Source organism: Balaenoptera ricei, chromosome 8 (genome assembly GCF_028023285.1).
Source record: "Balaenoptera ricei isolate mBalRic1 chromosome 8, mBalRic1.hap2, whole genome shotgun sequence".
Classification (NCBI taxonomy): domain Eukaryota; kingdom Metazoa; phylum Chordata; class Mammalia; order Artiodactyla; family Balaenopteridae; genus Balaenoptera; species Balaenoptera ricei.
In genome coordinates, this window is record NC_082646.1 from 8135159 (window position 1) to 8147248 (window position 12090).

General features: G+C 46.5%; 1 protein-coding gene across 4 annotated transcripts in view; it reads left to right on the plus strand.

Annotated features, from left to right (window-relative positions):
* The window catches only part of FEZ1 (fasciculation and elongation protein zeta 1), a 39296-nt gene that overhangs the window by 22045 nt on the left and 5161 nt on the right, over nucleotides 1-12090 (plus strand). For all 4 annotated transcript variants that reach the window (XM_059929247.1, XM_059929246.1, XM_059929249.1 and 1 more), the window contains exons 4-8: nucleotides 2498-2584; nucleotides 4480-4648; nucleotides 8172-8443; nucleotides 9440-9520; nucleotides 10944-11019. In XM_059929247.1, the coding sequence (XP_059785230.1) occupies nucleotides 2498-2584; nucleotides 4480-4648; nucleotides 8172-8443; nucleotides 9440-9520; nucleotides 10944-11019 (685 nt within the window). The remainder of the gene's footprint in view (nucleotides 1-2497; nucleotides 2585-4479; nucleotides 4649-8171; nucleotides 8444-9439; nucleotides 9521-10943; nucleotides 11020-12090) is intronic.

The following is a 12090-nucleotide window of genomic DNA, read 5'->3' on the forward strand; positions in this document are numbered from 1 at the left end:
ATAGTTCACTTCAATAATATGGAGACAACTTGAAGCTTTAGTCTACAGAGAAATTCAGCCCCAATTTGACAACCTTCTCGTTTCCACACAAGAGGCTAAAGAACTCCCTGCAGTAGTTTCTCTGCATGTGTCATATATTAAGAATAAGAGTATCCATACACTCGTCCATATACATATGTGTATGAATATATATGACGAATACTGTTATCAATATGCGTAAATGCTGTCATTTTCCAAAAATCTTTCTCACCAGCTTTCCACACGCTGTACAAGATGCTGTCCTGGGAACAGAGGGAAGGGAGGGAGTCTGTAAACAGCATTGAAAGGAAAGAGGGCTTGTTGAGAAGTGACAGGAGCAGAACAGGTCCACTAGATAGAGACAAAACATGGGACCAGGCTTAGAGAGGGTGAGGAAGATGAGGGAACCAGAGCAAAAGTTACAGAGTGAGGAGAAAAGGAGAAGGACAGGGTAGATGCAGTGAAAGCAGAGGATGGCAGAGATCCACGTGGGGAAGAATGAAGGGGCCAGGGCTTTCTCTGGAGGACTTTGTGAATGTGTCTCCTTTTATTTTATTTCATTTTGTAGCGGCAGACTTCTGAGATCTGAGAACATATGGGTTAGGTATAGCTCCCACGATACTATGAACTCACGCTAACTTTCACAAGCTTATAATTCATTTTCAAATCTCGTTTTACCCACGCCTGAAAAATCAGACCAGCAGGCTTTGTACCAGAGGGGAGAGAAGGCTCTAACTAGGAATCATCCATGCCGCTGCCTGGCTTCCCTAATGTCTGAACAGCAAGAAGGGTCTATGCCTAAAAGCTCTCTCCTGCCTTCACCAGGAGCTCAGAGGGAGGACCTTGGGAAAGGGGGTGGTGTAGTTGAAAGATGCAGTATTAACAGCCAGTGAGGTAAACTCGCTAAAATTGGCCACATCTCAGAAAATGTAAATATTCCATTTAAAAAATCGAATTACTATGAAAAAAATTCTGGTTATAGACTAACACTTGCTGTCAGATGCTTATAAAAAATAATCCAAACAGAAAAGAAAACTATTTTTCCCAGCATGAGCCTAACTTCTACCACAGGACTTTCTAGCCCTAAGAAAGTTCTGCCATATGAGAGTAGTTGTGAACAAACCGTGGCTACAGGAGTTTCCTTCTGCACGGTGGGGAGCTGCAGAAAGCAGGCGGGTACCACAGGTGGTGGACTTGGCGGAGAGAGGAGCATATGGGTTCGACAGCAGAAATAGATGTCACCATCTGGCACAAAACCCCTCAAATAATCCCATTACCTCCCTGTCCTACCCCTTATCCAGGTTGAGAGCAGAGGGCCTTTGAGATATATTTGATTTTTTCTTTATGACATAGTCCTGGTTTTAAGCAAATGTAGATAGAAGGTGATGTGTTTTGTTGGGGGTACCTGCCAAGGTGGAGTTCAAGGAAGAGGGGAGAAGTTTCTGAGGATGGACTCCCTCTGACATGACTGCTTGGATTGGAACTGGGGTGTTTCCTGGGGGTGCTAATTAGAACAGGAAAAGTGTAATCCCCAGGAAAGAGGGAGATCAGCATGCCAGCTGTTGGTGCGCAAGTGAAATTGATTCCTGGATGAGAGGTGTCTGCAGAAAGATTTCCTGGAGGCACTTCTTGCCAGACCCTAGATGACTTTCAAATGAGACTCCTGGACACAGACAGCTTGTTAGGTGGTTTAGGGGCTTATCCTGTGCAGGATTTGAACATCAATACCAAGCTATGGCTGCTTGGGACACGGACAGTAAAGTCAGATATGCTGTGAATACCTTGCTGGACTTCAACATCTAGAATCTCAATGGTTGTGAGCTTTCAGAGCCTTACTTGGGAGGATGGAATTTTGGAGACATGTGGCAAATGTTTCAGTATTTGCTGTTGCTGTTGAGTTTGTCCTTTGGTTTGTGTGCTTAGGTTGTTCTGTTGGCATGTCCAACGGAGCTTCAGTACATCCTTCATCAGCTATGACACCATGCCTAGATTCCCATGACACGATGACATTTCATCAAATTTTAAAAACATGATTATTTGCATTGGAACAGCCCACCCCTTAAAATGCCTAATAAAAGAAAATCTGGAAACCGATCCCCAGATTGAAATTCCTCATATAAACAAGTGTGCCTTTGCTGCAGGAGTTGGTTGCCGTTGTTACTCCCCTCAAGAAGGTTCCTTGTTCATGTAAAGATGACCTGTCTGTGGGTTAAAGAACAGTGCTGCCCCCGTGGGTCAGAATGGTGCCGGCCACACATGCCTTATTGTCTTTTTCTAAGCTGGACCCAGTGATGCACGCTGTGTGGACAGGGTGCGCTTGGAATTGGATGAGACTCTGCACACCCCTTCAGATTTTCTCTTTACACAGGGGATGGCCAGAGGGGCCTCTGTCAGTGTCATCCATTCTAGAGACTGGAGAGAATCCTAGCTCTGCTGATGGTCAATCAGAATTCCATCCCCCACCCCACACCTCTTTCAGATCCATGAGAAAGGAGAGGAAGAGTTCAATGAGAAGAGTGAACATTACTCTGGAATCAATGAGGAGCCTCTGCTCACAGCAGATCAGGTACAAATCTCTCTCTCTCTCTCTCTCTCTCTCTCGGTTCTTGGGACTTTTAATTCCTTTGATAGAGAAAAAGTCTGAATACATACCTGTCACATCCCTTTCAGGCAGTAGAAAAATGTATGGTCTTGTGGTGGCTGTGTCTTTGGTAAATTTCATGTCTCTTTAAGCCTCAGTTTACGCACCTGCTGTAATTCGGGATGTAATTCCTGACGTGTGTTGGATGGGGTCCGTGTTTGATAACAGCCAGAGGTGGGCTCAGTGTTTACTGCCTTCATTTCCTGCTAAGTGTCTTTATTGCAGCTCATTGTATTTGGAGTCAAGACACTTAAACAAGGGTCCCAAATAGCTGTTCTCACAAGAATAGAAATGGCAGAAGAGGCTTCCAAGTGATGGACATTTTCTCATATTTCATAGAACACTGAAAATGTGGAGCCTTCCAAAAGAAGTATTAGAAACACTTGTTTGTTTAAAAAAAGATCTAATGTTTCACATTTTATTGAGTTACTTATATTTTGGTTTTAATAATTTGTTACTTAGGGAGAATACTCCTGTGTCTCTGGATTCCTTATTCAACCTTTGAGTCAACAACTATTTATGGGCGCTTGCTTTGAGCAGGCACGTTTCAGGTGTTTTCACAGAGTGGTTCTGAAAAAGCTCCACTAGGAGCTTTTGGTTCCAGAAAGTGCTTCTCAGTAAAAGGAACTCTTTCATATCTGTGGTAAAAAGGTGGGCTATAAACAGATAAGGATCAAGAGATTAAAGGGAACCAGATTAAAAGAATAGGGGCTAGCAGTTACCTTGTGAATTTGGGGGGAAATACAATCCAGTGACACAAGTTCAATGATAATGACTCTGAAAGAGAAGCTCAGCCATAAAATTCTAAAGGGGGGTCGTGTAGTTTGCTCGTGTTCCATGGATGGCTTGCAGTAGTCAAAAACTAAGTATCCCTTAAATTTGTGAGTGGAGATGGGAAAGCTTGGGAATAAAATAGAAATTATTCCAAAGGAGGGGACCTCAGTGCCTTTATCTGTGATCCAGCCTAACATAAAGGAACCCACTTTAAAGACCAGTTGGCCTTGGAGATGGAGCCCATCACAGCATCGAGAACAGACAAATATATAGATGCACTGTTCTGACCAGACTCATGGATGGCTCCTTTCAGAAGTGGTCTTTGCTTATTCCATTTTCTTTATGTGTAAACAATTAATGTACAAAGTAGTTCAGCCTTATTCCTCTTGGCAGTTATCTAATTTTACTCTCCCTTCTAGGAGCTGTCCCCTACAAGAGTCTAGATTACAGCTGGGTTTCTGATCGATTTTCTGCTCTCCAGACCCTACCTGTCCTTTTATTATGTCATTACCTTTATTTCCACTTTTGTTTGGCAGCTTTAGTTCCTGTCCAGCTGAATTCTGGAGGAAGAGCTGTTTTCCTCTATGTAATAAAGCAACTCCCCAATTTGAGTCATCCTAGGAACACTTTGTTTTTTTCCCGTCTTAAGCATCATCACAATGAATGGACTGGATTTTGTGTTTGAGTTGGGTAGATAAAATGTCTTCCCACTTAGAAAGAAAGTGCTCAGCAAATTGAAGTAAATGTTCCCTTCCAGGAAGCTCTGCTTCATTTCCTGAAAGAGCAGTTTATTTCTAATAAAGCACTCATCTAAATGGTGTTCTTGGAAGAGGTTTGACATTAAAGAGGACTTTACATCAAAGGAAGAGTGTTTGTAAGCCTTTGGTCAGATCTAGTTTTATTATTACTCAATATTTATTAAGTAACAATATTGCTTTAGGAATTTTACAGACAGCAAGTTAGGAACATCCTTCCCTGATCAGAATTCAAGCTGGGATGTCCCTGCAGCAGAGAAGAGTGAGCACTGTCTTGTGTACCTTCTCCAGGTGATTGAGGAGATTGAGGAAATGATGCAGAACTCCCCAGACCCTGAGGAGGAAGGGGAGGTTCTAGAAGAGGAGGATGGGGGAGAAACCGCCTCCCAGGCGGACTTGGTCCTCCTGCAGGAGATGCAGGCCTTGACCCAGACCTTCAACAACAACTGGTCCTACGAAGGTGAGAGTCCTGGGGGCGGGCTCACGGAGGACAAACTCAGCTCTGCCAGGCAGGGCACATGCTTCACACGCCACTAACAGAACCTCGGATCTAGGGAGTTGGCAATACCTTTCTTACTGGACATCAGGAGAGAAGTTAGCATTGCTGGGGGAGGAAGCAAGATTAAAATGGTAAAATGACCTGCTGTACAGCACAAGGAACTCTACTCAATACTCTGTAATGGCCTATATGGGAAAATCTAAAAAAAAAAAAAAAAGAGTGGATATACGTATATGTATAACTGATTCACTTTGCTGTACACCTGAAACTAACACAACATTGTAAATCAACTATAATCCCATAAAAAATTTTTTTTAAATGAAAACAATGGTAAAACGAACCAAAGAACAAGACTAAAGGAGAACAAGTAGAGGAAATCTGAACCCACTATTCACAATGATGCTACCATGAAATCAATGAAAAAACCTACAAATGGTAATGATAATAATAGCTCGTATTTTTGGAGAGTTTTGGAGGACCAGGCGCTGTTCTAAAACTTTCTGTGCATAATCTCATTTCACGCCCGTGCCAACCCCATTAGGATTGAGCTAACTGAGTTTCCAAGAGGGTAAGTGACTTGTTTCGAGGCCACTGTCACGGAAATATACTTAAGAAATAAAATCTCCTCCCCACCCAGAAAACCTCTCCACAGAAGTAGAGGTTTTCTTTCTGAGAAAATGAAAACAATTTCATTATTGAATTGATGCATGTCACAGTCAACCCACTAAAGGGATTGCAAAACTGGAAAGAAATCTCACCCGTGTCTACAGCTAACTGGACACAACCCATTACAATTTTGCAATTTAGAGTCAGGTGACAAGTTAGGCCCCTGTTTTCTTTCTTGGGGATGACTTTTCAAAGCAGTGGCTCCCAGGTCCTTGAGGAAACACATCTGAGTCCTGAGACTGGCCAGTGGCTTATTTAGCCATTAAAATGATGCACATACATTTGAAAAGGACAGAGAGAGAGATTCTGAAAGAAAAAAGGAGGTGAGGAAGAGGGGAAGTCTCTTCCCTTATTTTCAACAGGGAGAATCAAGCCTCTTATTTTATTTTATTTTTTTAACATCTTTATTGGAGTATAATTGCTTTACAACGGTGTGTTAGTTTCTGCTTTATAACAAAGTGAATCAGCTATACGTATACACATATCCCCATATCTCTTCCCTCTTGTGTCTCCCTCCCACCCTTCCCATCCAACCCCTCTAGGTGGTCACAAAGCATCGAGCTGATCTCCCTATGCTATGCAGCTGCTTCCCACTAGCTATCTATTTTACATTTGGTAGTGTATATATGTCCATGCCACTCTCTCACTTCGTCCCAGCTTACCCTTCCCCCTCCCCGTGTCCTCAAGTCCATTCTCTACATCTGCGTCTTTATTCCTGTCCTGCCCCTAGGTTCTTCAGAACCTTATTTTATTTTATTTTATTTTTAGATTCCATATATATGTGTTAGCATACGGTATTTGTTTTTCTCTTTCTGACTTACTTCACTCGTATGACAGACTTTGGTTCCATCCACCTCACTGCAAATAACTCAATTTCGTTTCTTTTTATGGCTGAGTAATATTCCATTGCATATATGTGCCACATCTTCTTTATCCAGTCATCTGTCAATGGACACTTAGGTTGCTTCCATGTTCTGGCTATTGTAAATAGAGCTGCAGTGAACATTGTGGTACATGACTCCTTTTGAATTATGGTTTTCCCAGGGTATATGCCCAGTAGTGGGATTGCTGGGTCCTATGGTAGTTCTAGTTTTTTAAGGAGCCTCCATACTGTTCTCCATAGTGGCTGTATCAATTTACATTCCCACCAACCGTGCAAGAGGGTTCCCTTTTCTCCACACCCTCTCCAGCATTTATTGTTTGTAGATTTTTTGATCATGGCCATTCTGACTGGTGTGAGGTGATACCTCATTGTAGTTTTGATTTGCATTTCTCTAATGATTAGTGATGTTGAGCATCCTTTCACGTGTTTGTTAAGCCTCTTATTCTTAATGCATATTTGCCCCTGTGCCACATTCAAGTCTTAAGGGGTGGAGTCAAAATTGGAAACTAGGCAGGTTAACTGCAGAGTCCACACTCTTAATCTGTGTATCGTATTAACTCTCTGACACAGGTTTGTGGTAATCATGATCCTGCAAAGAGAGAGGTGGATGAAGCGTGAAATTAAAAGATGTAACAGCAGTGGCAAAACTGAGTATAAAATTCATCCATCTGCAGGGTTAGTGGTAACCAGGCGGCCGGAGGGTACACGTTCCCTGCGAGTGGATCCGAATGGGGGTGATGGGACTTATAAATGACGGAGAGGGAAGGCGGACTGGTCAGGGTATAAAGGTCCAAGCATGTACTAGAATTGTGGTGAAAATAGAGGCATGATCTGAGGAACTGCACCCTCTAAGTAAAACCCTGTGGCTCTGAAGAGCAGAGGCAGGGCGATGGCAGCAGAAGGAATCCGCTGGGAGGGATGGAGTGGATTTGGCCCTGGTGCTGCATTCACAGCCGCTCCAATCAGGCCATTCTCCGCCACACAAAGGTCCCACACATAGAACTGCTCAGCAAAAGACTCGGGAAAACGGCTGAAATGCAGAGTGAAATGGCAAAAACAGAAGGAGGAGGACAGCTCCAAAGAGCGAAATTAGAGGGGAAGGTTGAACTAAGTCAGCAATACCCCGACACAGCGGGAGCGGAAAGGGAAAGGAAAATGGATTCTGATGTAGAAACAAAAGATGCCACTAGAAAGGGGCGCATTCAAAAATATGCTCCCGAATCTACTTTAGGTGAAGAAGTCTTAGGGGACAAGAACTTAAAACAAAGTGATCTGTGTCCTATCTTCCCAGGTTCCCTTTCCTTTTCTCTGACAGTAGCAGACAACTCGGTACCAACAAGCCAGACTTCATTTTTCTGTACATGTTGCCCATCTTTACATGTTTCACGTATTTTGGGGCACGTGTGCTGCGACACAGGACAGTAGGTGTAAAGAGGGCCTCAGATCGCGCTGCTTATTTTGCTGTCGGCTGTGTCTTGATCAGGTTTGGGGAATAAACACCACCTCTCTATTGCTCCTCAGCACAGATGCCAAACCCCTTCGTCATGTTTTTTCCCCCCGATTCTTGACCCATTTCACATGAGGAATATTACAGAGACAGAGGAAAAATAGGGAGATGGAACAAGGGATCAAAAACCACACGTCTGCCCACACACGTTTTTGTGGACAGAGTCCACAGTCCTTGGGGGCTGTTTTTCCTCCCTCCTTTGTTTCCCCGAGATGACGTTCTCTCCCGCAGTCGATAACTGGCTCTCCCTGCCGGCACGCCCCTAAACTGTGAAGGTCTGTCGTGGCCCTTTGAGGAACTGTCTGGGGCAGGGAGGCGGGGGGGGGGGGGTGGTCTCCTCCAGACCTGTCAGGCGGCCAGGGCCCCGGGAGCCTCTCCAGCGGGCTGGGCTTGATGCAGTGACCCCGCAGGATGGTCTTCCCCTGCAGGACTGAGGCACATGTCTGGGTCTGAGCTGACAGAGCTGCTGGACCAGGTGGAGGGCGCCATCCGAGACTTTTCAGAGGAGCTGGTGCAGCAGCTGGCCCGCCGGGACGAGCTGGAGTTCGAGAAGGAAGTGAAGAACTCCTTCATCACGGTGCTCATCGAGGTGCAGAACAAACAGAAGGAGCAGCGAGAGCTGATGAAGAAGAGGCGGAAAGAGAAAGGGCTGAGCTTGCAGAGCGGCCGGATAGAGAAGGGAAGCCACATGCCTCTCAAGGTAAGAGGACAGCCCGGCCCGAGGACCAAGTGCTCCCACGCCTCCGAGCTCTCCGTTGCAGGTCCCGGGACCAGCCCTGCCGTGGCCCCAGACAGACCTGTCCTAAGCCGTGACAATGAGTGGGACGCCCTGGCAGACAGCAGAGCCACGAGAGGGAGAAGAGCCCACCCGTGTCCCCTGCTCCCCTAGAGGACACCCCGTCTAACTGGAGGAGACAGGATGTAACACTGGAAAATAAGTCACTATGGCGTGTGCTCTCTTAAGCTAGATCTTAAAAAGTGGGGTGAAGGCATTTAGGATTGAAAGGTGTTGTGCCCTGGGACAAGCCTGCTACCAGCACAGCTTATGGTCCTGACTCATCTCTTTAGGATGTCCATAGGGTGTTTCAGGATGGCACATTATGACGCCTTGTTATATTGACCAGATTCTTCTCACCAGTGGTTCTCCATCAGGGAAGCTCAGCAGAATCATCTAAGGAGCTTTTACAAAATACCCTTTCCTGGGCTCTCTCGCAGACCTACTGAATTGGGCCCGGGCATATGCATTTTGGAAAAAGGTTTCCAGATGAGGACAGTCATTTTACACCTGCCCTTCCCAATGGCTGGGCATTTTGTTTTCTTCCCTGAGACATTTTCATCCTCATCCATCGAAGTTTCCCTCTGCTGCTTTAGTTTTCTGTTTACACAATGGAGGCTGAAATGAGGAAACCAAGGAATGCAGGGTGGGGGGGGGGGTCTCGTCGCCCGAGGCACTTACTCAGATAAGAGTCTTTGAGACTCTGCTATTTCTTCTTGCAAAGCTCAGGCTGAAATTTTGGCCTGTCTCTTAGCCCAGGTCTTACCTTTGCTTTCTAGTCGCAGAATTGGGGCCCGGATCTGGGACAGTATGGAAGCTGACGGGTCCAGGTAGCTTAGGGAGGACACAGGCGTCCCCGGGGCGATGAATACGAGCAGGAAGCACTTGCCCTTCTGAGTCTCGTTCTCCCCCCCTCCCCAGCGCTTCAGCATGGAAGGCATCTCCAACATCCTGCAGAGCGGCATCCGCCAGACTTTTGGCCCCTCAGGAGCTGACAAGCAGGTACAACCCATCTCCCTGCTCCCAGCTTCCTTCCCAGATTCTTGCAACTTGATCTCTCCAACAGAGCAGGGGATGGTGAGTCACTAGAATTATCCCCGCACTGGGGCAGGTTGCAGGGGGAAATGTCCTGACAATTTCTTCCATTCTAAGGAGGAACAGAAAGTGTCTTTTTAAAGGCAAAGTTGTTTGAGCTTTAATATTAGAGGGCCTGGATAAAACTTAAAACTCAACACTACCTGTAGGCCTATGAGTTCAGTTGTTTTCAGAACCAAATGCATTAAAGGCGAATCCACTTCATGAAAGATCCCATCCAAGAGCTTCATTACCTCTGCCACGCTGGGCCACCAGGTGAGCCAATCCCACCAAGACTGCCTCTTCACTTCAGCTGCCCTGTTGACTGTAACCCGTGCTGCGGGGTCCCCTGTCTAGCTCCGTTTAGTCAATCACTTCTCACCTGAGAAGTGGCTTGCATTTCTGGCTCTCAGGTGCCTGCCGTGTGCTAGGCTCTGTTGCTTAGGGCAGTACAGAGATGGGTAAGCCCTGGTCCTGCCCTCATGCAATGCATAGTCTAACAGAGAAGGCCAGTTTGTCAAGAGACACCTTTGAGATTGTGCACAAAAACTGTGTATGTTTTAGACATATTTGAAGCTGAATCCTAAGTGTTAGAATTCTGGAGCTACGGCCTGGGGAGAGATTTCAGGAACATCTAACTCAGTCCCCTGAGTTCACAGCAGTGAGAACTAAGGCCCAGAGCGATTAGGCGTTTCCCCAAGGCCATGCTGCTAGTGGCAGGGCCACGCCTGAAACACAGGCCCCCTGGTCTAGAGCTCTTCTCACTCACGACCCCAGGCTCCCTCCGAACCTTCCAGGTCTCTCTGGCCGGTATTCTCTGATATCCCACTGGACCCGAAGATGATTTTGTTGTAGGGGCACCTCCTCTCCAGCAGAGGGAGCAAACCCGACATCCCAGGCCCAGGGCGGAGTTGAGGTTTTCTCACCAGTCATCTTGACAGAAGAGAAACTATTCATTCTCAAGTTGCACTGCAGAAGATAAGAAAATATCACCCCCGCCTCCGCCCCTTAGAATGCTGTCTGCTTTCAGCCTGGAGGAGAAAAAGCTCACCAGGATTCCTAAATAATCAAAAAGTTTCTAGTGTCAGAAGAATATATTCGTTGGAGTGGAGGGACATTTTCCCCGGCTAATATGGTAAAGTCTTACTTTTAAAGAGACATTTTCCAAAAATGGGAAAAAAATCCTGAAACGATGGTGCGCACGTCATCATGGGTGTTGTCGAGAACGTCAAATTTGACGGAGCGTGTGTTTTAGAGAAAAGCCCAATCCCCACGCAAGCTGTCAACCGTATCTCAGCCCCCGGGGGCCGGGCTTCTGTCTCACTTGCTGCACACCCTGCTTGTCTTCTAGTACCTGAACACCGTCATCCCTTACGAGAAGAAGGCCTCGCCCCCGTCGGTGGAAGATCTCCAGATGCTGACAAACAGTGAGTTCCTCCCATTCGCAGCGGGACCGGGGGCCCATTTCTCTCCCTCCCACCCTGTGAGTTGCACCCGTGGTATCTCAGTCCGGAGGTGTCCCCAGAGCAGTTTCTATGGGTCATAATGTGCTCCACAACGTTGCACCACGTCTCCGGCACGGGGTACAATTAAAGAGTTCTGCAGCGATACCCAGAGCTGCCTCGTCTTTTCCCGGTTCCTGTAAGGGAAGAGACTTGCCAGAGAAAAGGAGCTGGTGGAAGAGGCTGGAGCGGTGGCGGGGCGGTAGTGGTGTGCAGGGGCTTTCTGTGGTTCATCCACAGGTCTCAAGGCTGTGCACTCTGCCTTGCCCTTTCTCTCTTCTGCAGCTTGAGGTTGCCTTGTGTCCCCAAAGCAGGGAGCTCCTTCTAAGGGACTGGCTGTATTTAATGAGAAGCCAGGTTTCTTGGGTGGGGTAAGGCTGATGAGAGAGAATAGAGTCTGGTTTTCCTTCCAGGCAGTGACTGCTTCCTCTCTTCCACTCTGACTCTAGTGTCAAGTAATATTAAGAAACATTCTGAGCTATGGGAGAAAACAGCCTGTGATAAAGAGCCTTTTGTAGGCAAAATCTCTTTATAGACATCAAACACTACAACCCCCAAAGGGCCGGGGGGGCACGTGGTGTCAGCCATCAGTGTCAGCTTGATTCTTTTAGGAAGAGAAAAATCCTAGGCTGAGATGTGGGGACGGGCTCAGTGAATCACGAGACCGTCCATCTCCCTGGCAACCGTGCACTGCATTGAGTGACACACTAACCGGGCGTTGCTGCGCTGCTGCCTCGGCGGGAATGGACCACTGCAGGGCTATTTGACACCCTAGGGAATGGGAAGAGGAGCTTCAACTGTTTGGCTGAGGAAGATAGATACCTCCTGGGCCCAGTGCTAAAGGTGCCCAAACGGTTTCATTTTTATCATTTTGGAGAACTAAAGCAGGAGGTTCTGGTAAATGGAAATCTTGCCTACATCAATAGATACTGCGGTCTTGAGAGTCTGGAATTTTAAATTCAAAGTGCATCGGGTTCCTCTAAACTCATTTGGAGC